A 25,725-nucleotide genomic window follows, 5' to 3' on the forward strand; every position below is an offset into this window, starting at 1 on the left:
TTCAGCTACCGTCATCCTCCCAGAGAAGTATGCAATTTTCGGGATGTGTTTGACAAGAAGGAGGCTGACTAGTTTCCCCCCCAAGGCCTGGCGGCAGCTGCAGTGCCTCATTCTTGGGAGGAGCTCCTTCTCTCTGCACAGGTTCAGGATGCTTTTGTTCGCACAAGGGTGGAGGAATTGGGGCTAGCCACTGCCCCCCCCACACTCTACCCCCTTCTCTTTGCAAGGTGGCCTGCTTTACCATTCCGGCCGGGTCTATGTGCCTTCTAGACCCCTCCACGAAAAGGTCCTCCATCAGTGCCACGACTGCCCCACAGCTGGGCATTTTGGCGTCGCCAAGACCTTGCATGGAGTGACGAGGGATTTTTGGTGGCCTCGTGTGTGTCAGGACGTCAAGTCCTATGTCGCCTCCTGCCCAACCTGCCAGCGGGCGAAGGCCCCCTCGGGCAAGCCCACAGGCTAGCTTCACCCCCTGCCTACCCCCTCAGGACCTTGGAAACTGCTCTCCCTTGACTTCATCACTGACTTGCCTCGCTCACACGGTAAGACCACCATTCTGGTGGTGGTGGATTTGTTTTCTAAGATGGCCCATTTCATCCCCTGCTCTGGGTTGCCCACAGCCAGGGAGACGGCAGAGCTGTTCGTGACGCATGTTTTCCGCCTCCACGGATGGCCCGAGGGTCTCATTTCCGATAGGGGGCCCAATTCACTGCCCATTTCTGGAGGGAGCTACTGGCGTTGCTCCATGTGACGCTCCGTCTTTCCTCTGCCCACCATCCACAGACGGACGGTCAGACCAAGCGCACCAATGCGACTCTGGAGCAATATCTGCGCTGTTATGTAAATTACCAGCAAGATGACTGGTTTTCCTTGCTGCCTCTCGCAGACTTTGCTTATAACAATGCCTGCCATGCTTCCTCCCGCCAAACTCCATTTTTTGCCAATTTTGGTTACCACCCCAAGGCCTTCCCGTCCACCCTAGCTCCCTCTTCGGTGCTGGCGGCCCAGGACTTTTTAGAGGAGTTGCGAGCGGTACACCACCTCTTACGGGACTCCCTCGAGCAAGCCAAGACAGCCTACAAGGCCTCGGCAGACCAGCGGCGCCAGCCGGGGTCTGTCTCTGCAACCGGGGGACTGGGTTTGGTTGTCCACCCAATACCTCCCCTCTCACTCACCCGCAAGGAAGCTCGCGCCTCGCAGCACGGGGCTTTTCCAGATTACGGCCCAGATTAACCCTGTTGCTTTTCGCCTGGCTCTCCCACCCTCCATGAAGATCCATCCTGTTTTTCATCGGTCCTTGCTGTCCCCCCTGGTTTCTGGTGACTCTCATCGCTCAGTCGGCTCCCCCCCGCCGCCAGTGCTGGTGGAGGGGGAGGAGGAGTTTGAGGTCGCAGAGATTCTGGATTCCCGCCTTTCTCGTGGCCGCTTGCAATATCTGGTGGCCTGGAAGGGGTACAGGCCTGATGAACGATCCTGGGAACCCACGGAAAATGTGCATGCTCCGTTGCTGCTGAGGCGCTTCCACCAGCTGTACCCCCACAAACCTGGGGCCCCCGGGGAGGAGCACGAGGGGGGGCCTCATGGGAGCGGGGATGATGTCAGGGTGCCCACAGAATCCCCGAGTAGCTCTGATTCTAAGGAAGAGCAGTCGCTCCTGGGAGAGGAGCGCGCTCCTCTTTCCCAGGGCCCACAGCTGACGGAGATTCCTCCCACCAGCATTCCTAGATTAGATAGCAGTCCAGGCAGTGACCAAGTGCGGATAGCAGACTTGGTGGACGCGCGATGCCGACGCAGAGAGCGGCACCAAATGGAGGGCGCAGAAAGGAGGCATAGTGCCTGGTTGGCGCGCAAACAACAGCTGCGCCCAGAGGATCCAAGGGAAAAGGGGAGGGACTCTCCCTAGTCCTTAAGTTCAGGGGTCTGCCAGTAATTCCCTTTCAAACGGGGACCAACTGTTCCAACTTAGGGCATAGGTACTCTGCTGCTCAGATCTAGTTGCTACCTGTAGAGTTGTTAAGTTGTAAAAGAAGAATAAAGCTTGGAAAGGAATTCCTTTGTCTGTGTCTGGACTTGGCTACTGGATTAGACTGAGAGAGGCCTCCAAGGAGCCCCTGACACAACAGGAGCACAACGACCTCCCCGTGTATTTCTCCCATAGCATGAAGAAACCACTGTGTGTGCGCAGCTGTGGCTGGTTGTTTTGGTTTGTTGGGGGTGCAGTCATGATGCAGTGACATCAGGGTGGTGGGTGTGTTGGTATACTGACCAGGCAGCTTTCTGCCATGCTGTGACTAAATGCAATGCACCAACTTTTGCTCCCGACTTCGGCTGCTTACTCCACAACACAGAATGGCCAGCATGCCGGCATTCCAGCAGTTTGCCAGAGAACCAATGCCTGCGGGGCAGGGTTCAGGCAGTTTGGTGGAGGTTGCTGTCCACCCACATTGTATGTCAATCAGAACCAAACCACCAGTGATCTGTGAGTGGAGGGAAAGGGGCAGGAACCAGGGAAGAAATTTCACGATGCCCCCAGTGCATGTAATGGCTTTTCATGGAAAAATAGCCATCTCGTGAAAAGGTAAGGAATGGAATATAACGAGATAGAAACAACAGTGTAAAGGAGCACAGAACTTCTATTTAATGCATATGTGGAATTGGAATCCACAGTGTATTCATTTGTTTGTTTATTAATTACCTTTCTACTTTATAAGCTTTCAAAACAATGAGCAATCACCAACTTTAAATGGCATAATACCAGCAAACAGATGTATGGCACCATTTTAAGATGTGTTCCTCTGAAAAAAGGCTTAGAAAAGGTGACAAAAGGGGGGGCATAATGGAATTTATAAAACTATGCATGGTTTGGATAAAATGGATAGAGATATGTTTTTCTTCCTCCAACAATACTAGAACTTGTGACCATCCAATGAAATTGATTGGCAGGTGTTTCAGGACAGACAAAAGGAAGTACTTCTTCACACACCACATAATTTATGGTATTTGTTGCCAGAACATGTGGTGGTGGCCATTTGCTTAGATAGCTTTAAAAGCAATTAGACAAATTCATGGAGGATATATGATTAGCAGTCATGATGGCGATATAGAAACTCCAGATTCAAAGCAGTATATGTCTGAGTACCAGTTGCTGGGGAGCAACAACAGGAGAGGGCTGTTGCCTTGAAGCATTCTGAAAAAAATGGAAGTGACACAAAGGCATTAGGTAGGCCGTGCCCCTGGTGATGCATAGCACAACCACTGCCAGAAACAGCTCCCAAACCCACTGTTAGCACAGCAGCGACATCTGTGCAGTGGCACCAGTGGATTAATCTTTCACCCCATTCAGAGGAGTGGAATGGCTGATAGCTTTCTGCACCTAGAATCCAAGAAAATCAGGTACAACCCTGCGCACAACATCTGCTGGATTTTATGAGGCTGTTCATACTGTCATTTTAACCAGTCCCCCTCTCCCTACGCACACTATTAACCTCAAACGGGTGCAGAAAACACAAACCGTGAGATGCAGTGGTGCATGAATATACACAGCAGCAATTGCCACAATCATGCCAGTTCCAAAAAAGTGCAGTCACAATCATGGCAATTGCTCTGGAGTGTGCCCTTCTGCTACCAGTTCACACAGTATGTTTCCTTATACCACTGCTTACCCAAAGATGGTTCATGGGAAAAAAAGATAAAAAATTAAATATTGAGGATTACTTCAGGGGCATGCTTCAGTGAAGCAGTTGCTCTCTGGTATCTCAAAAGCTGAAACCTTATGTACAGTCCTTTGGAATGTTTTTTTTTTTTTTAAGTATTCTTTCAAGTAAATATATATGTATGTATGTATGTATGTATATATGTGTGTGTGTGTGTGTATATGTATGTATGTGTATATATATATATATATATATATGTATGTATGTATAAAAACTGGAGGGCGGGTTGAAGAAGGCAATATATTTGTCTGAAGAAGGCAATATATTTGTAAAGTAATACAGAAATGCTAGGGCAGCATCCTATACCGACCGCTAGCACAACAGCCACAAGCAGTTCCTGGAACAACCAGAAACAAATGGAAGCACTCACAGAAGGGAGCTCAACTTACCTGCCTCATTCTGGAAATTAGTGTTTCTGCTCATTTCCAGGGCTGTTTCAGGAAGTGCTAACTAGCAATTGGTTCCACTGGCATAACAGAATGTGTGGAGCCGCAGAAGCAGTACAGGATACTGCCTCTAGTATTTACTGGTGTGACAGAGAGCTGATGCGCCATATTAATATAGGTGATTTATAGCCCACTCCTATGCATTTGCTTACTGAGAAAGAAGCTCCACTGTGTTCAGTGAGTTTAATGCTTAGGTATGCATAGGACTGCACATCTAAAGCTGCAATCCTATGCATACTGACTTGGGAGTAAGTCCCATTGAATGCAATGGGATTTAGTTCTGAGTAAACAATCACAGGATTGTGCTTCACTCAAATGATAGTAGTGAACAAACTGTCAAAAATCACTTAATATTTGAAAGTTTCCTTAAAAAAAAAAAAGATACTTGGTTTTGTCCAGCCTAACCTCAGTTTTAAGCACACAGAGACACTCTAATTCATACTGTTAAAAAGGACGAAGTTAATTTCTGCATGTATGTAATACACATAATGTTTCTACATGCTGGGGAGATAACAACAGAGAGAGTTTCTGGTATGTACTGAAAATATAGAGATTGGTCTGTTTTAGTACTTGTTTTGCAGAAAATGTGCAATGCTGAATTGTACATTCAGAATTTCTAAAAGGAATGATACCATCATAACTCCCTGGGGCCATTTCACACATGACACAGCAACAAATCTAGGATTACCACTGAGTTTACACAAATCAGGGAGCCATAACTAAGAGTAGCTGTTGGGTAAGTGCACCTGTATGAAATAAAAAAAAAACACAGGTTTGTCACATTCAGATAAGACACTTATACGATTATGAAACAAGAACAACTTTGGGTTGCAAGACACAAGACACTGGCAAAGCTTGGCTCCCACTGATTGTAATAGATTTGGATTGTTCTTTTCTTCATCTATCAAATATTCTAAAGCAGGAAGGTAATTTTAAAAGCAGAGTAGTGTTTCACAGTCCATTATCAATATGAAATAGCCTAACATATAGAATACCTTCAATAGCTCACTTTTGTTGTTGCTGTTCCTCATACCCTTTCATGTAATCTAATTGGAAAGGTTTATTGTTTTTGCTTTAATTGAAACATTTTATCTTGGTTTGCCTCTTAAGTAGCATAGAAGCACTGTTGACACATGTATTCAAAGTAAGCATCATAAATATAAAGGGGTGCAAATATATTAAGTGCTGTATCAGGAATATCTTTTCCACACTGTAAAAATGTTGCAAGTATCTTTTGGGTGGTAGCCCATTTATGTAAATGTATCAGAAACTCTGTAGCAATCATAATAAAGGTGTGACATCTTGTATCACTTGCAAGTCTGATCTGAAGTTCTTGTCTAACACTTTATAATACTGCAGGGGTGTTGCATTCATTGATGGAGGGGCAGATTCTTACACTGCTGTTTTACACAAACAGAGATACATGTATGCTATGTGTATAAAGCTATTTAACAAATGGCCACATGGATATGCATTATGGCTCTGACAGCATGTGTACATTGGGAAGCTGATCATATTGGGAATAAAACATGCTTTCGTTGTTGAAGCTGCTCTGTTTAATTCAAGTGACCCTAAGGCCTAATAAAAAAACATCTACATTGTATTTTTGAGTGTCCGCAGCATTTCACATAACTGAGGCTGAGACAGCAGCTTGATTAAGCTACCTACTGAATTCATGGCTGAGGTATGATTTGAACCAGCTTGAAGCTCATGTTTTGGGCTACTAAACTGGCTGTCATATCCAGATGGTGTTTTACGCCATGCTTGATTTTGTCATGTAGCACTAAACCAGAAGCTGGGGAAGCAATACCACTAACGTACCAAAGGGTGGTGCAAGGTTTTTTCTGCCGGTCTTTTTTCAGCCTACCAGAGACAGATATTTGCACATTTAAGCTGATGAATACTCTGTAATCTCCCTAAAATTTATGGGCCTTAAAATACTTCCCCTATGCTTTGGGTGTCAGAAATTCAGTCCATTAAAAATTAGCCTTCTCCTTTTCTTTTCCAAATTATCTGATTCTGACCAAAGTGGGAGACAAACAACTTTACTAGCTTATCCATTTTCTTAGCTAAGGTGTGAGCAGCCATCATAATCACTTCATTAACGTTTACAAGGTAGACAGGAACATTGGGAGCAGTTAGGATAGTGTAGTGTACTTAGAGTGTTGAACTTCAAGCCTGGAGATCTGGGTACAAATCCCCAGATGAGTGACCTCTGGCCATTTAACATCCCTCTTGGCAGCTGACCTATATAACAGGGTTATTTTTGTGAAGGAAAATGAGAGAAAAAGATGGCAATACCAGACTGCCTCCACAAAGGGCAGAGTGAGGAAGAAATCTGAAACAGTGGCCACCTCCATGAGACCCAGAGCAGTTGGGGGTCTGCCTAGTGGACAAGAGCACAGACAGTGCTATCAAACTGATCACAGTAGAAGATACGTAAGAAGAGGGGTGGACTGTTGGTCTACAAAAGAAAATATAATTAAATTAATGTGAAATAAAAATTAAAACAAAATCATTTAGGATGCAATCCTATGCATGTTTAGGCAGAAATTCCCAGCATGCCCAAGCCAGCATGAATAGCCAGTAAATAAGCTAAATTTCATTGAGATTACCTCAGTGATTTCTTTTAATTAGCTGATAAATGGCCCTGTCCATTCAAGTTTTAAGTCAAACATGCCCAATGCAGTTCTCCTGTCAGCTTTCTGACAATGGGGGAGCGGTAGCAAGAACAATCAACTGAGACAAGAGTGAGGTAATGTTGAGAGCTCAGGGAGTCACTCTGCCTGACAGATAGATCACTGATGAATAGAGGGAGGGAAACAAAAAGGTATGCTGGAATCTTGTGCAGGCTTACTCAGAAGTAAGCCCTTCTGAACACCAAGGAACATATCTATTCATTTGCACACATTTACCAAGTTGACTTCTTTGAATTTTGTTTCTGCTTTTTTTCCAGAATGCTGCAACGATAAAATTCTTTTTCAAAAACAAGGAAAATTCAATTATTAAAAAAACCTGCCAGTTTAAAACTAGATTTAAGACTATCACATATTGGCTTAAGCTCCCCAAAGCCTGGGAACTGAAAGTGAACATTGATGCCTTAAATGCCCCAGAATCAGTAATGAGGTTGTGAAATGTCACAAATTGTGCTTGCTTACAACTTACCCTGCATTCACCCACACTTTTCCTGGATCTTTCAGGCCCAAATCCAGATGTGGTGGATGGAATACCTGGGACCAGAAAGATGTTCCATGTTGACCTAGCTCCGTATTGCCTTATGAAGCATCTGAGCCCTACTGTGTTGCTAGAGGAATCCTCCTGTGAGTTCACAAATTCCTGTTTGTTGGTTATATCAGTAACTGGCAGGATGGGTTAAACAGTGGGAGATAGGGTGGGTGTCCTCTGATGCAATAGGTGTGAGTGAGGTGTTGCTGCTAATGACTTGGGGTGTGGTGGTTGCAGCCATTTTTCCTAGTACAGCTGTGATTGATGATGGTGCCACTAATGAAAAATGTCAAAGCAAGTTTTTAAAATAACCTGTTTCATAGATTTTTAAGAAGCACCATGAAACTGAGCATCTTGGCAATATGGCATTGGGGAATGTACTGTTTTGAGCACAACTGGGCTGCTTTATTATTTATATTTCAGTGAATTTGTAGGCCAGTATCTCTTCCCACCTAATAGGTATTCACAGGGACATACAGAGAATATCAAGTTAGACAACTAAGCTCACAAACCTTAAAATGGCAGGGTTTTCGATAATTGAATTCTACATAGGACAAGCAGGTCAGTCTATGCAAAAGGACATAAATTTTGTGTGAGAAATGGCAACAATCATAAACCAATAGGACATTTCAATCTCCCTTGACACTCTGTTCCTGACTTGAAAGTTGTCATTGTCCAACTGAGGAATTTGAAAGGGAGACTCCAGCATGAAACAGCTGAATTGGAACAACTAACAATGTTTGAGTCTGTTCATTTGGGTCTGAATAGGGACAATGGTTTCCTGTCCCCTCCAGGTGTTAATTGACTCAGTCATACTAAGATGATTGCATTAGAATGTCTTACTGCTGTTGTGAATGGTCACTGAGCTTATTTTGCATGCATTTAAGCTTTAATCCAATTTTCACAGACTTTTTGCATTACACTACCATCTAACGCCACCTTTTACATTTCACCCACCCACACCTACACATATACTTGTCAAGTGAGGATATCATTTCATGCATCCACAAAAAGTTCATGCCGTAACAAATTTGTTAGTCTTAAAAAGGTAAAGGTGTCCCCAACCAGTCGTGTCCGACTCTAGGGTGCGGTGCTCATCCCCGTTTCTAAGCCGAAGAGCCAGCGCTGTCCGAAGACACTTCCGTGGTCATGTGGCCGGCGTGACTGAACACCAAGGTGCACAGAACGCTGTTACCTTTCCCACCGAGGAGGTACCTATTTATCTACTTGCAATTTCTTGCTTTCGAACTGCTAGGTTGGCAGAAGCTGGGACTGAAGACGGGAGCTCGAGATGCAGCAAAAACAACGAAAAGCCATGCAGTAACAGACCAAGTGGTTACATCGTTAGAATATATTAGAAACAGAATCATAGAATAGTAGGGTTGGAAGGGGCCTACAAGATCATCCAGTCCAAACCCCTGCTCAGTGCAGGAATCCAAGTCAGAGCATCCCCAAGAGATGGCTGTCCAGCCTCATCTTGAATGCCTCCAGTGTGGAAGAGACCACCACTTCCCTAGGTAATTGGTTCCACTGTCATATTGCTCTAACAGTCAGGAAGTTTTTCCTGATGTTCAGCCGGAATCTGGCTTCCTGTAACTTGAGCCCATTATTCCGTGTCCTGCATTCTGGGATGATCGAGAAGAGATCCTGGCCTTCCTCTCTGGGACAACCTTTCAAGTACTTGAAGAGTGCTATCATATCTCCCCTCAGTCTTCTCTTCTCAAGGCTGAATATGCCCAGTTCTTTTAGTCTCTCTTCATAGGGCTTTGTTTCCAGTCCATGGATCATCTTTGTTGCCCTCCTCTGAACCCTCTCCAGCTTGTCTGCATCCTTCTTGAAGTGTGGTGCCCAGAACTGGACACAGTACTCCAGATGAGGCCTAACCAGTGCTGAGTAGAGGGGAACTAGTACTTCCCAGAATTTGGAAGCCATGCTTCTGTTAATGCAGCCCAAAATAGCATTGGCCTGTTTTGCAGCCACATCACATTGTTGGCTCATATTCAGCTTGTGATCTACAACAAATCCAAGATCCTCCTCGCTTGTAGTGTTGTTGAGCCACATATCCCCCATCTTGTAACTGTGCATTTGGTTTCTTTTTCCTAGGTGCAGAACTTGGCATTCATCCCTATTAAATGCCATTCAGTTATTTTCTCCAGTCTATCCAGATCACTTTGAATTTTGTTTCTGTCTTCCAAGGCATTAGCTATCCAGCCCAATTTTGTATCATCTGCACATTTGATCAGCATTCCCTGCACCTCCTCCTCCAAGTCATTAATAACAATGTTGAAGAGGACCGAGCCCTGCGGTACCCCACTCGTTACCTCTCCCCAGTTTGAGAAGATCCCATTGATAAGCACTCTTTGAGTCCGATTCTGTAGCCAACTGTGGATCCACCGGATCGTTGTTTCATCTAGCCCACTTTGAGCTAGTTTGCTCATCAGGATATCATGGGGCACTTTGTCGAAAGCTTTGCTGAAGTCAAGGTATATTATGTCCATAGCATTCCCACAGTCCACAAGGGAGGTGAATTGATCAAAAAATGAGATCAGATTCGTCTGGAAGGATTTGTTCTTGACAAATCCGTGCTGGCTTTGAGTAATCACTGCATTGTTTTCAAGTTGCTTGCAGATGGATTGCTTTATCATCTGCTCCAGAATTTCCCAGGGATTGATGTCAGACTGACTGGTTTGTAGTTCCCAGGTTCCTCCTTTTTATCCTTCTTGAAGATAGGGACAGCATTAGCCCTCCTCCAGTCATCTGACACTTCACCCATCTTCCATGACTGCTCAAAGATAATAGACAGTGGTTCTGAGAGTTCTTCTGCCAGTTCCTTTATTACTCTAGGGTGCAGTTCATCTGGCCCTGGAGATTTGAACTCATTCAAAGGAATTCGGTGTTTCTTGACCATATGCCTATTGATCTCAAGCTGCAATCCTGCCCCTTCAGCCTGTCCTTTGCCTTTGCCAGGGGGTCATAGACCCTCTTTTGGGAGAAGACTAAGCCAAAGTAGGAATTGAGCACTTCTGCCTTTTCTATTAGTATGAATAACAATCAAAATCTAGAGATGAGATCATAGAATCATAGATGACAGTGTCCACAGTCTACCTTTACCAACTTAAGCTAGAGATCCTTTCATATCAAAGTGAATAAAAAGCACTTATCACAACAGTATTTACCACCAACCAAGTAGCAGTGTGAAAATAATATTGCCCAGAACATTCCCAAGCAGCCAGTGTCCTTAGCTGCTGGCTTCTGGAAGTTAAGGTTCTTTTTACAGTCCTCTTCCTTTGCTACAGCAGCTGTCACACTATTTCGTGTCATCTAATTGTTCTTGATACCTGCTTATATAATGCTTTGCCTATCCTTTGCTGAGGTGAGGCAGTCTACAGTAAATTCCTGTATGTTACCACTTTTAATTTGCTCTCTTTTAATTTTTACTCAGAAGTGTGTATAATATTTGTATTGCAATTACATATTCATAGTTGCAATGCAGGTTTTTAAAAGCTATGATCTTAAGAATGAAAAACAATTTATTCCTAGAGAAAAATAAATTAAGAGTTAAACTTTAAAATCACAACACTTGATCAGAACAGGTGGATCCTGGGAGTGAGTCCTAAAAGATTCCTCCCTCTCCACGAAGCTGTGAGAAAAGCTGTTGAGTTCCCTGCCAAACCTGTTTCAACTTCCTTAATACTTAAACAGAAACTAATGCAAAGAGTTTGCTGATTGCTCACCCAGACAGATAGGCAGAAAATTTTATCAGGAAGAAGGGACAGCAGAGAAAACTACATGCCTCAGAAGAGGTCAGTATGTTTCTGAAATATCCTCAGGCTGAACACTTGCATAATTCTGGTTTGCAGTTTTTGTGTGCAGTGTCTGCTTAAGCCATTTTTAACTAGTTCATTTGTATTACAGTAAATGCTCTATAGGGGCCGCGGTGGCTTAGTGGTTAAGACGCTGAACTGCAGACCGGAAGGTCAGCAGGACAGCAGTTCGAGACCTGAGTGTCGCGTGATGGGGTGAGCTCCCGTCTTCAGTCCCAGCTCCTGCCAACCTAGCAGTTCGAAAGCAAGAAATTGCAAGTAGATAAATAGGCACCGCTTTGGCGGGAAAGGTAACAACGTTCCGTGCACCTCGGTGTTCAGTCATGCCGGCCACATGACCACGGAAGCGTCTTCGGACAGCGCTGGCTCTTCGGCTTAGAAATGGAGATGAGCACCACACCCTAGAGTTGGGCACAACTGGTTGGGGACACCTTTACCACCTTTTTAAATGCTCTATCTAATTTACAAGATAGTGAATGACAACTTCCCTTTGTTTAAACACATACCTATTGTGATATGATAGGTCTGTGTTTGCAGGATGTTAAAAGATGGACAATAGTATTTCATCTCTGAAAAGCGATTTCTCTAAGGTATACCTATATGCTTTGTATAAGTAAAAAATTATAGATAAATCAGATCAAAGGTTCATGTAGTCCAGCTCTTTTTAACAGTAAGTAGCCAGATAAGATAATGATTATTGATGCCCGGTAATATTATTACATCTACTGATCACATTGTTACAATATTATGGCAGTGGGAATATGATGGGGTCAGTATGATATAGTGACTCATCTTGCCAGAAAAGAGTGCTTTCTTTCAAAGTAATATGGCCATATGCATTCTTAAGGAATGATCCTCTTGTTGAAGGAAGTAGGGGATACAAAAAAAAAAAAAATGAACGAAGTACTAGAGGCCTTCACTATAAGCGCTCTTTCCTGGGGCAGGTGTGCCTCCAGTTCATAACACAGTACTATATCCAGATAGCAGCCCAATGCAATTCCAATGCTGCCTTGGTCTGTGCATGTGAGATCACAAGTTAAACGTTATCAGCAAGTAACCTGCTTTCTGAGGTCTCTTCTAACCCTGTGTCAAAGAAATAGATTAATTTTAAGGTGTGTGTGTACAGATGTATATACAGTACATATAAATGAACCTCATACCAACCTCAAAAAGTGGCACTGGAAGGAATTTTTTTGGTGAGGCACATTTCCAATTTTTGTGTACACATATGGATAGAAACCCCTGGCTGTGAAAAGTGAGAAGAATTGAATCCTCTTATTAATAGGTCCCAAGATTGCCATTAATATGAGGTTGGTAGTGAATCTTGCATCTGAGACTCAGTCCTAGACGAGGACACTAAGATCATGTGCATTAGTTAGAGATGGCTGACTTAGGCATGTGGGGCAATTCTCATCCCATGGTATCAGCTGGGTACTTTGTGCAATACTAGCCTAACTTTGGAGTAGGGCAACTTACTGTCTGGGCAACATCAGCACTTTCCCCACAGCTATGCTATTGGTACTGTGTCTAGACTTCATAGCCTCTGATAAGCAGTGAGATATTTCAGGTAATTTATAGGCAAACGTATATTGGATACATCGTAATTGTTTGGCCACCATGTGGATGCAAAACTCTTTAATGATCTGGAAATACACAATATGCAATCCAGTTATTTAGAGTGTTAACAAAAACAGCATTGTCATTACCTACCAACAGTCTGGCAGATTGTTGCCAGAACTGGGCCTGTCAGGTAGCTTGGTCCATCTCAGACACTTAAAGAACCAAATTCCAGAAGTCTTTGGATTTGTCAACTGAGCATGAAAATCATGTTGCCATTTACACCTTGGCAGCTGATTTCTTCCACTGTGCTAGAAAAGACCCCTGGCATATGGAGTGGTTCAGGTGGTTAAATTAGGGCGCAATCCAATGGGGATAGTCGGCCACCTCTGAACTCGGAGGCAACCAACTATCCAGTGCAGGGTGGGCGCAAGAAATCTCCTCTGTGCTCTGGCCGCCCTGCATTAGCAGCTAGATGGCCAATTTCGGCTATCTTGCTGGAGCAGGTCGGAGTTGGGGGGAGGCCAGACTGCGCATAAGAAGCGTTGTAACAATGCTTCCACTGTCCCCTCCCCACCCCCAGGAACACCCCCTTTCCCCCTGCTCCACGTTGTTCTTACGAGCACAGAGCCAGGGACGAACTGCGCCTCTCATGAGACAGTGGGGGCAGAGAGGTGGTGTTCACTTCCCATAAACTGAAAAATCCTCCAGCCATCTAGCCACTGTCTAGCAGCCATAAGATTGTGCCCTTAGCAAGGTAAATGGCTTTTTTCTAAGCTAAACAGTCCCAGGTGTTGTAACCTTTCCTTGTAGAGAAGTTGCTCCAGCCCCTTGTCATTGTAATTGGCCCTTTCTGCACTTCTTCACACTCTAAAATATCCTCTTTTAGGTGCAGTGACCAGAACTGTACACAGTATTCCAAGTGTAGCCACAACATAGATTTGTACAAGGGGAGCATGATCTTGGCAGTTTTACTTTCGATTCCTTTCGTAATTATGCCTAACATGGAATTGGCCTTTTTCACAGCAGCCACACACCGGGTTGACATTTTCATTGAGCTGTCCACCACAACCTCAGATCTCTTTCTTGATCAGTCACTGCTAGCTCAGATCCCATCAGTATATATGTGAAGTCAGGATTTTTTGCCCCAGCATGCATCACTTTACACTTGTTTACATTGAACCGCATTGGCCATTTTTATGCCCATTCTCCCAGTTTGGAGAGATCCCTTTGGAGCTCTTCGCAATCCCTTTTTGTTTTAACTACCCTAAATAATTTGGTGTAATCAGTAAACATGTCCACCTCACTGCTGACTCCTAATTCCAGATCATTTACGAAGAAGTTGAAAAGCACTGGTCCCAATTAGGGACGGGCAGAAGGCTTACCTCCGGGTCCGGGTATCCACAGGGGGGGAGGCGACCTGACCCTCCCCCCTGGAATCCTAGCCAGCCGGCTCCACTCCACGGCGATTCTGCAGAGCTGCCGGCCGGCTCCGGAGCACCAGCGATACAGATGCCATTGACTGCCGTATTGTTGGCTCAGCCTTGCTGGGTGGATTTCTGCGGACGCAAATGGCGTCCACTACACCATTTGCGGCTGTAAAGGTCTTAGTTTAAGGTAAATGCAGCCATTTACAGCTGCATTTACCTTAAACTAAGACCTTTACGGACGCAAATGGCATAGTGGACGTCATTTGCGTCCACAGTCAATCCACCCAGCCAGCGATACGGCAATGGCGGCCGAATCGCTGGCGCTCCAGAGCCGGCCAGCAGGGAGGATCCAGCCAGCGAGGATTCCTCCTGGAGGCGGAGGTAAGTCTTCTGATCCTCCATGGACTCCGGGGTGCAGGATTCTTTTGAATCCTGCCTCACTGGGGGTCCGTGCAGGATTTCTCTCCCACCCCCAGTCCCAATACAGATCCCTGTGGGACCCCACTGTTTACATCCCTCCACTGGGAGATTTTATCATTTATTCCTGCTCTCTGCTTTCTGTTCTTTAACCAGGTACTGATCCATAAAAAGACCTCTCCTCTCATTCCATGACTGCTAGGTTTGCTCAGGGATCTTTGGTGAGGATATTGTCAAAAGCCTTTTGGAAGTCCAAGTAAACAAGGTTTACAATATCACATAAGAACACAGGAAGAACCATGCTGGATCAGAACAAGGGTCCATCTATTCCAGCATTATGTTCAGACAGTGGCCAACCAGCTGTCAACCAGGAAATCACAAGCAGGACATGAGTGCAACAGCACCCTCCCACCCATCACCATCAACTGGTGTACATAGGCATACCGCCTCTGATACTGGAGGTAGCACATAGCCATCAAGCCTTGTAGCCGTTGATAGACCTCTCCTCCAGGAATTTGTCTAACACCCTTTTAAAGCTATCCAAGTTGGTGGCAATCACTACATCTTGCAGTAGCAAATTCCATAGTTTAACTATGCACTGTTTGAAGTACTTCTTTTTATCTGTCCTGAATCTCCCACCCATCAGCTTCATGGGATGACGCTGGGTTCTAGTATTATGACAGAGGAGAAAAAAAGTCTCCCTATCCGCATTCTCCACACCATGCATAATTTTGTATACCTCTATCATGTCTCCCCTTACTCACCTCTTCTCCAAGCTAAACAATCCCAGCTGTTGTAACCTTCCCTCATAGGGGAGTTGGTCCTGCCCCTTGATCATTTTAGTCACCCTTTTTCCAGCTCCACAATATCCTTTTTTAGGTGTGGTGACAAGGACTGTACACAATATTCCAATTCCCAATTCCTTTTCTAATTAATGCCTAACACAGAGTTTGCCTTTTTTTTTTTTTTTTTACAACAGCTGCACACTGGGTTGACATTTTCCTTGAGCTGTCCACCCCCCCCCCAAGATCTCTTTCTTGGTTGGTCACCACTAGCTCAGATCCCATCAGGTTGTACTTGAAGATGGGGTTTTTCCCTCAACGTGCGTCACTTTACGCTTGCTTACACTGAGCCACATTGGCCATTTGGATGTCCATTTTCCCAGTTTGGAGAGACCCTTTTGGAGTTCCTCAGAATCCCTTTTCATTTTAACCACCCTAAATAATTTGGTGTCAGCAGCAAACCCTTGTCCACATCTTTATTAACACTCTCAAAGAATTCTGCATTAGTGAGACATGAAGCCATGTTGATTCTTTTTCAGCAAGGCTTGCCCTTCTATACACTTCCTAATATTATCTTTAATATAATGTTTTTAACCAATTTACCCAGAAGAGAGATTAACCTAACCGGTCTGTAATTGCTTGTATTACCCCTGGATCCCTTTCTAGAAACTGGCATTACATTGGCCATTCTCCACTCCTCTGGTAAAAAGTCTGATTTTAGGGACAAATTTGTGCTCCCTTTTGTTCCGCTCATTTGAGCAAGACTTTCATTTTCTGAAGGAAACCTTCTTTTCCCTAATGGCTCCCTTAACACTGTTCGTTAACCATGCTGGTGATCTCTTCAACTCGGTGCTACCTTTCCTAACCTGTGGTATACATTCTAGCTGAGCTTCTATTATTGTGGCTTTTAGTAACCCCCCAAACATTTTGAAGAGATTTAACCCTCTTGACTCCCTCTTTCAGCTTCCTTTTTATCAGTTCCCTCACTGTACAAAAGTTTCCTCTTCTGAAGTCAAAGATGACTGTGTTGGACTACCTTGACAATTTTCCACTTAAATATATTAAATTTGGTAACACTGTGGTCTCTATTTCCAATTGGTTCAACAACACTCACATGTCACACTAGGTCATGGGTGGCACCAATTAGAATTAAATCCAGGATCACCTCCTCTCTGATTGGTTACATGCCCAACTGTTCTAGGGCACAGTCATTTAGAACGTCAAGAAATTTTACCTCTTTGTCATAACTGGAACATACATTTATCCAGTCAAGGTGGGGGTAATTGAAGTCACCCATTATTACAAAGCTTCCTCTTTTGGAGGCCTCCTTGATTTCATTTTCCATCTCAAGATCACGCAGAACGTTCTGGTCTGGGGCACAATAGCATATTCCTACTGTGTATTCTGTCTGAAACAGAAACAAAGAGCAGTGTGCAGTTAATCTAGTGCCTCCGTATCAAAGCAGATGACTGTTTGAGAAGAAAGCATTAAAGTTAGCACCACATAAGACATGGTCATATGGTGATGTTTTGCTTTTTTAGATTTGTATCCCATGTTTAGACATTCATAACATGGAATTCCATTATAAAAAATCCATTATAAAACTTTACAATTAAAAAAATTAAACTATTAAGAAATGGTCCCATGAGGAAAAGAGAGAGAGAGAGAGAGAGAGAGAGAAGAGGGGACAAACTGAAAACCAGAATTCTAGAATATTGAAATTAAGGGAAGGCTGCTGTGGTGAGATGGTCTAGTTTAGCCAATTCAAGAGCAGTCATGTGATGATGTCTTTGCCTGACTCAGCTCTTTTAGACAGGGCAGTTAGTCTAACATGGCTTTCAAGCACAATCACCCAAATCCAGTCAGTGCTATCCACCACAGCAAGAGTCACTCAGCACATAACAAGTGAACTGTGCTCCCAGCATCTGTTAGGGCTCGTGTGTTTGAAGAAGATACCCAGACTCAGTCTAGGTATGCCCTCTATGCTCCACCCCTTAACCAGTGGTGTTGTCTGATACTGCAGATTACATCTTGCGGAAGGAAGCTTCTCGAGTACAGCAGTCTTCTGTTGCAATCACAGTTGTCTGGATTGGAGCCAGTGCGTACGAGTACATTTTTGGGTGTCAAGATACTATTTTTGAGATAGTTAGATATGAACAAAGCAAACCTGAAATTCTTGGTTGCGTATGTCTATCATATGATTTGTCACTTACCACAGATAATATGAACACAGGAAGTGGCCTTCTATCAGCTCAGAATATTGTCCATCTAGATCAGTATTTTCTACTCCAGCAGTCTTCCATTGTTCAGACATGGGATCATATTTAGCTCAAACATGCATTTGGGGGCGTGCTTCTTCATCTTTACCATATATCTGTATGGTGGTAGTGCTCCTGTTGCAAGCCACCTTAGGTCAGGCTACAACCCAGTAGTGCAGCCTTCTGACAGGCCTCTTTTAAAGCCAGGCACTGAACCTGGAACCTTCTGTAAGCATAGCATGTGTTATACCACTGAGCTTTAGTCCCTCCTCTATATGACAAAAGTCCATCTTATCAAGAACTACAACATCCCCCATCCATTACATTATCTCTATGAATAGATATCAACACTGCAGTCGTTCAATTGTCATACCGCTGAAATTGCGAACCATATTTATGGTGACAACCTAGTTTGATCTTTTACATCATCTATGTTGATATGGACAGTCTCTAATCAACATTATAACATCAAGGTAGTTCTCGGGTTGAACTTGACCTTGTGCCACCCACTTGTCTTTTCTGCCAGTTAAAATAACCAAGTTAATCTTAGCACTGGACTAGAAATCCTAGCTCTTGTGCTACAAAAGCAGTTACCTTAACTCTAGAACTGATTAGAGTATTACACATACCATAGAATATAATTTGTGGCAATTTTCACAGCTGCAACGGGCTCCTAATGTATATTGAATTTTTTGTAAAACTATCTTAACCTCTACTAAAAGCTATTCCAAGCAACATGTTTCACTGTTCCTAGGAGTTTCAGGTTCACACTTTAATGAGTTTTTCAAAAGAAATCCTACCCTCGGGGCCAGTCATGAAAAATCCTTATCCTTATGCCCTGGGTGCATGGATTTAGTGCAGCCTTCCCCAAAGTAGTTCCCTTCAGAAGTTTTGAACTACAACTCCCAGCATTCCTGATCATTGGCCGTGCTGCTGCTAATGGGAGATGAAGTCCAAAACACATGGATGGCACCAGGTTGAGGAAGGCTGGAATGCATAAATTGTAGAGAAAGTATATTCAGTTCAGGTACCTCGGTATGTTACACAGGAAGGTGGATGTGGTGGTGGTCACTCTCCTTTGTGCCGGGGCAGAGCCAATCACAGGGCTGGGGGGTCTTTGCCCTGCCATGCCAACCCTCCTGAACAAAATGTTAAACCTAAAAACCTAGTTTGTGTGTTGCGCCTGCCGCTGCAGCAGTGGTGGTGGCTGCTGCGTCAGCGACTGCTGCACTGCAGCTCCAAGCAAGGAAGAAACTCTTGGTCTGGTGGCGGCCTCATTCTGATAATTGCATGTGCGCAAAGGCAAAGGAAGCCCCCCTCCTACTAACAGGATGTTTAAAAAAAAACTTTTCTCAGGTCAGGCTCTTTGCCTGATCAACCAATCAGTGCAGACCCCTTGCTTTGCAAAGGAGGGGGTCATTCTGGGTGATGTTGAGGTTACCCAAGCTCAACAGAGCTGAATGTGGTGGCTAGCTCATTGGCTAGTTTGCTGAATGAAGCCAGCCAGTTGGAGACTTGTGGGTGAGAGGGCTAGCAGGGGAGGTGAGACACAAGGGGACCATGCTCTGTAGGAAGCACCTGCCTCAGAAGAGAAGCCATTCCGTGGGCCTCTGAGGGACAAGAGAAGTCAGCTCAGGTAGGGGTAGGGGTGCGTGTGTGTGTAAATGCCTTGGTGTTTGGGGGGTGTTGATGTGACCTGGGGGTATGAATGGGAGTTTGCTGATGGACAATATCATCCATTGGCAATAGTTTTCGCTCCTTTCTTTAGCTCCTTTGTGTGTGTGTGTGTGTGTGTGTGTGTGTGTGTATGGGGTGAGGGGGACAAATGTAAGGGGGAAAGCAGCTGGGTGGGAAGGTATAACTCCCACCACATATTTGCGCACAGTGGTCCTGATCTGGATTGGGCCTTGCACACTTCCACTAGAATAAGACAAACATTTAGGATCGCCCTCCTAGATACTATGCATTTTGCATGTACCTTAGCCCTGAGAGTTTGTTGGCATGCTCTTAGAAAAAGGACAGTGTGCGAGTTTGTTGTGTTGTACGTGCCTGTGTTTGTGGGTGCTTAATTTAAACCAGTGGCACTTATTTTCCTTTGAGGAGGGAGGAGTTATCAGGAGGGTAGCACAATCATACCCATAACCTAGTTCTTAACTTGCTAATGTGATGGAGGTGCTGTCTCCTTGCTGCTACTTTTCTCTTGTTTTAAATCTGGTTTTAAAAAGTCTGATTTCTCTCATTGGGTTGGGTGCTTATTTATTTTTAAAAACAACTGCTGATAGAGGTGGTGGACAATCAGAGATCGTGTTCCCTTTGTGGCTTCCAGTAAGATTTTAAAGACGTTCCTAATCCTACATGTGAAATAAATTTTGGGGAGACTGGAAGCTGGTTTCTAGTGAGAAAGTAAATTACTACATCAAAGTACTTGTTAAGAAAATTTTGTGCTTGAGTAGATATGGTTAATACATTTTCCCTTTTCCTTTAGTTTATCATGCAAAAATAGTTCTGTCCCTTTAAAATAGTGACTGTTGTTCTGGAAGCAAATTTGCTTAGTTATAAACTTCACAACCCTCATGGAAATTGTAGTTGCTGTATTGTTTCTAAGCTGCTGAGTTTACAGTTAAGTGTCTAACAGTAACTAGAAGTGGTAGAATGCTGTAGTTTGGATGGAATGCTGAAGTTTGGATCAAGTTACTTCAGCTAGACATCCAGTCTGATCTCATGCTTGTTTGTAAAGTATGTTCCACTTAATTTTTATTTTGACTGACTTCCAAGTAACTCTGAAAAGTAATCCTAACTGTGCAATGCTGTTCATGTCTACTCAGAAATTAGCCCTATTGAGTTCAATGGGGCTTACTCTCACATAAGTGTGTATAGGAGAGCAGCACTGATCTCCTTTCTGGCTTTGTTTTGGTCATTTCTTAGTTGTGGTTCCTCAGACATTTTTTTCCTTTTGGGACTGCTCTGTGGATGTGGAAGGGGGTAGATTTTGGATGCTCAGACCTTGCTCAGCCCATACATGAGTTGGATTTCTCAAGAGGCATGTAGGAGGATGTTCACGTTAACAAGACACATCTTTGGATGCTCAAAACTTGGTGGCTGTACTTAAAACCAAGTAATCTAGTCCTTTTGGCTCCAGAGTAGGTATTTATAAGATGGATTTATTTTCTATACTGTGTGTGCTGCTTCTTCCTGTTTCTGAATTTTGGAGAGGGGATGGCTGTGGGCATGCTCATGTACATAGTTTTTGATGCACAGAACTTGCTGGGTATGCTTACCAGCTTCTTGGATGCTTTTCTGTGTGACTCTGAGGATATTATCATCATCATCATCATTTTGTGTAGCTGTGTGGTTTCTCTCCCTTGTTTTGCAGTCCTGAGTTTAAAGTCATTTCATTCTCTGAACAATGGAAATTGTTCCTAGAACAAGAGAATGTGGGTCCAAAGGAGTGCTTTTGTGTGGCTATGTGCACTCACGATCTTAAAGTTCATGCATGTCATTTTCCCATTTCTGTGGTGTGGGTTGCTGGCTGTTGGGGATTCAAAAGACAGCTCCACCTTGGGTGACCCCTTGGCTCCTCCTCTGACCCGTGATCCACTCCACCACTCAGACTGGCCACCAGCTGCCAATGCTCCGTACAAAGCCAACAAAGGGAGAGCTCAGCTTGAAGATCAACACTTCATTTAAACTCGATTATTTTGCAGTATACGTTTCCTACAAGCACAGACAGCTACAAGTATACAATCATTGCTTTAATTTGCTTGCAGTTATCTGCATTTATATCCACAGTTTGGACCTTGTAACTATTGGCAATCCTGGACATGAAGCCACACTTTCAACAGTAGTGTCTCTCTCTGTGTACTCTGGAACAGTTTAACATATATTATTTTTTTTCATTTTGCTTTGGTGCTCATGTGATTTTAGACGCTGCTTGATACTGAAGTGGTTCACCTAGCCTAGCATTATCCAACTACTCTGACTGGCAGCAGCTTTTTGAGAATCCAGCATTCAGAGAATCCAGAAAGGGTAGATTCTAGTGCCTGAACCAGCACACGAAATATGTGCTCTACTGCTATGTTATAGGTAGTCCAAACCAGAGTAGGAGGATGACTGGGTGAAGGAGAACTTCATACTCGTGGTAACGGAGAAGGCATTTCTTTTGCAACTGCAATCCTCGCTTTGCATTTCTGTCAGCTTGGCGATACAGCTTAGCTAGTAGGCTCCTGCCAGCTGGAAAGCACTGGATTCCAACATTAACATCTAGGGGTAGGGAACGGGCAAACAAAAAACACCCTTCCATTTCAATAAAATAGCATGTATCAAAGGAGTCTCCCACAGTCGCGCATCTTTGTGACAAAGGGGGGCACCCGGCGACATTACCTTTCCCAGCCCCTTCTCGCGTAAGCAAACAGGCTTCTTGTTCACACAAAAGCTACAGCCGCCGATGACAGAGAACAACGCTAAGGAGGAGCGTAGCTATTTCTACACAGGCATTATGTGCCGCTGCCGCTCCACACCACACCACATCAGGCAAGCGCTCTCGCTTCTTCACTCGAGTTTTGCAGCCCCGCCGTCGCCTCCAAGCCCTGACAAGGGAGCCACCACAGCGAGAGCCCGCCCGCTCCGGAGGAGAGCTTTACGACACTCCGCCTCGTTTTCCCTTCGCTTTCCTATGACGTCAACAAATCTGAGTCTGCGCAGAGCGACCTCTTTGCGCCCCACGGGGGTTTGTGGGCGTGGCTTTGTGCGGGAGGGGATGGAAGAGTGAGAAAAGGAGGGGGGAAAGCAGCCCCCGCCGCGCGCGCGCGCGCTTTAAGGGAGGGTGCGCGCGCTGGCTCTGGGCGGTTGCGTGACTGATTAGAAAGGTGTCGCGGCGGCGCGCCCGCGCCCGCCCTCCATTAAACAGCTGAACGTTGCCGTCGCGCGGTCGGAGCCGCGCCTGGCTCCCTCCCCCCCTCCGCGCGCGCGCTCGGTCTGGCCCCTTCGTGTGTGAGTGTGCACAAGTGGGGGAGGGGAGCGAATGAGGCGGCTCTGCCTTCCGCCGGTTCATCTCCGTATCCATCCCCTCCATGGCCCCGGCTCCACCCCGCTAGCCGGATAGCCGTTGCCTGCTGGGATTAGGCTCCGGGGCCGAGGGGTGGGGGGGAGGGTCGTGACGGGGTGCGGTGGGGAAAGGTGAGGACCTGGCGGCGGCGGCGGCAGCAGCGACCGGAGGGAGTAAGAGAGACACGCGGGGAGGCTGAGGCCCAGAGGAGGAAGGAGCGGCAGCGGTAGCAGCTGGAGGGATCCCCGGCGTGGCCACTGGAACCTCCCGGGGCGGATTTGGTCAGTTCGTTGTGAGGCGACTGGGATTTAACGTGGTGGTGACTGGCGGTGGTGGCGGCGCGTTGTGCGGGGAGCGCGGAGGGGATCGTGCCCGCGCCCCCCTCCCGCCTTGGCCGCCTGTGTGGCTAATTCCCCCCCAACCTGGACCATGGCCGACGACGACGTGCTGTTCGAGGATGTGTATGAGCTCTGCGAGGTGATCGGCAAGTAAGTTGGGGGGAGGCAAATGGACCGGGGGGGGGGCGGGAGTGGGTGGAAGAGGGAGGCGGCCGCGGCCAAAGCGGCAGCAGCGATCGGCTGCAAAGCCTCCTCTCCAGCGGGAGGGAGGAAGAGGTGGGGGGAGAGATGCTCGGCTCCGTTCCCACCTGAGCTGCTGCTGCGGCCGCTGTGCCTGTCTGAGGCAGGGTTGGGGAAGAGAGGGACCAGCTCCATGGCGTTGGGGCCCAGTGACATGATAAGTCAATTAATCGTGGCGCCCACGCGCGTTTACACGGTGGGAGAAGTGACCTGACCCCCCTTCTCCCGCTCCGGTCACCATGATTAAACGTTGCTTAACCGGGTGATTGCTTCTGCGCCTAACCCGGGTTATTCTTTACCCCAATGCTGGCACAAGATCTATATGATCGCTTGCCTGCCAGGAAGGCAGACAAGGAAGGGACGGGGGAGGTGTTTTTCCTCCACATCTCTCTGCTCTGTGGTGTCTCTGTATATTTGTACGCCAGGTGCCTTCCTGTGCTCTGCTGCATAATAACCAGCTCGTTAGACGATGTAAGTGACACTCAGGTAATGCTCAGTTTCTCTGTAAATCTTTTCCCATCCACTTGGAATAATGATGAAGAGTAGAAGGAGATCTTGGCCTTCTAATGTTCATTATGCAAAGTGCTTTTAAATCGATGTTCAAAGCTTGCATAAAACGGAAGTTGCAGCGGTTGCTGAACTACCATTGCTGTCTGTTTGGAGTGTCCAGTTTGGTAGGTTGTTTGAAAATGGCAGCTCAAGTTCTCTCCCTTAATGACTTGTGTAATTCTATACTTGAGTGGGTGGGCGGGTGGGGGAAATAAAATTAATCATGATAAAAAAATGAAACTTGAGTTTTTGTTTTCCATGACTGCCTAATATTGACATTGCTTTTGTGAGCTTGTTTATCTTCTATTTTTGAGGGATCTTGATGATAAAACAAAAGTGAAATGGAGATTCAGTATTTTAGAAAAATAGGTAACTTTTCATATTGGAGTCAGCTGCAGATGCTTTAGCAGTTAGGTGAATTTGCTGCTGTTATGATTTTATTAAGGATAACTATATACTGAAGAAAATGTCTTGGTTTTCTTTCTATTTCATTTTCACCATAATAGTTGTCTGTCAGATTCAAAATGAAAATCATTTGTTTACCGTAAGTCTTGGTACAAAATAAATACTTTTTAGCATGCTTTTAGTCATATTTATTTTCCAATATGAAGCCAAAGTTGGTGTCTACATGCTTGAAATATTAGGGCACATTTGATCCTTTTACACCCTTTTGCCAAACTCTTAGCTTTTCATACTGTGACTATGCTGTGTGTTACAAGTGTCTCCCAACTTTAATTATTAATTTAATTCTGTCTATGAGAAGAAAAGCCTGTATGTGTGGTATTATTTGGTCAGAACCCTAGAAGCAGCAGTAAGAAATTCATGTGTCAGTTTCATAGTTTGGAGTTATTTTTCTTGGGAAGATCATTATATTCTGCTCTAGTATACCATGTTTTCTCTTATCTGCCTTTTTTGCAATATTTGTGGAGTCAGTCATGTATTTCTCAAGGTTCCCCTTTTATTGTAGGGAAAGTGCACTGAAATCACAATACTGTGTCCCTTAGAAAATATAATATTCCTTCTAGGTGGCCCTAAGATTGATCTGTGATGTCCTGCTCTCCCCTGACAAAGATCAACTTAGGATGACCTGGGACAGGGCCTTTCTGTGGTGTCCCCATATCTTTGGATCTCCCTTCTTCAAGAACTTCATTGGTCCTCTCTTTGGTTTTAAACACCTTTTTCTTTTGCCAAGCTTTTTCTTTATTTTTATTGCTGGTTTTCTGTGTTTTAATCTGATGCTGTTTTATGGATTGTTTTATTGTACTGTTCTTAATCATAACATTTTATTTGGTAAGTCAAACACAATAATAAATCTATTACTATGAAAAATAGTGTGGTTAAGAGCATGAGTGATGAATGAGGAAGTCCCAAATTAAACAATGAATTCTCTAGGTAGCCTTAGACAACTCAGTTCACATGAACAAGGGGGCGGGGATGGGGAGGGAAACCACATTGCAGGGAAGGAAACCACAACATGCATGCCCCACACATGACCGCAGAAACACGCAGGGCAGCATGGTCCCCCCTATTTCCCGCAGTGTGGTTCCCCCATTGACCTACCACGGCCATGTATCCCAGTGGCCACCGCGGCGGGAATTGGGTTGTGCTGGCCGCTGTATCTGTCACTAGGCGATCTCTCCTGTAGAGATCGCCTGCACTGGCTAGAAATTGCTGGAAGTTCCAGACACTCTAGGTGGCTATTTCTATGGGACGGCCACATTTATTTACAGGGAGGCCAGATTTAACAATGGAGCGCCCAACAGATGACACAGGAAGCCATCCCAGGGCCCCTTATCCCCACTACAGAGGTTGGATACCCAGGGTGGCTAATTTACCAATCGTGTAGGGGAAGAACACCTCCCACATGTCACATTAACCCACTTTGGTTTGCTCCCGAATGCA

The 25,725-nt window shown here is 45.1% G+C and overlaps 1 protein-coding gene and 1 long non-coding RNA gene across 4 annotated transcripts in view; one reads left to right on the forward strand and one right to left on the reverse strand.

Annotated features, from left to right (window-relative positions):
• Window positions 1-2,614: 2,614 nt before the first annotated feature.
• Window positions 2,615-22,282, reverse strand: LOC146349965 (uncharacterized). The gene is made up of 3 exons (XR_014789130.1): window positions 22,033-22,282; window positions 16,629-16,802; window positions 2,615-3,187 (listed from the first exon to the last, which is right to left on the reverse strand). It is a non-coding gene; the product is annotated as an uncharacterized LOC146349965 (long non-coding RNA).
• Window positions 22,283-22,491: 209 nt separating this feature from the next.
• Window positions 22,492-25,725, forward strand: part of CASK (calcium/calmodulin dependent serine protein kinase) — a 205,989-nt gene continuing 202,755 nt past the window's right edge. For all 3 annotated transcript variants that reach the window (XM_084843897.1, XM_084843899.1, XM_084843898.1), the window contains exon 1: window positions 22,492-23,184. In XM_084843897.1, coding sequence (XP_084700023.1) covers window positions 23,126-23,184 — 59 coding nt within the window. In that variant the 5' untranslated portion in view covers window positions 22,492-23,125. The remainder of the gene's footprint in view (window positions 23,185-25,725) is intronic.

Source organism: Heloderma suspectum, chromosome 3, assembly GCF_057233095.1.
Source record: "Heloderma suspectum isolate Gila_16-S chromosome 3, 16-S_ref, whole genome shotgun sequence".
Taxonomy (NCBI): domain Eukaryota; kingdom Metazoa; phylum Chordata; class Lepidosauria; order Squamata; family Helodermatidae; genus Heloderma; species Heloderma suspectum.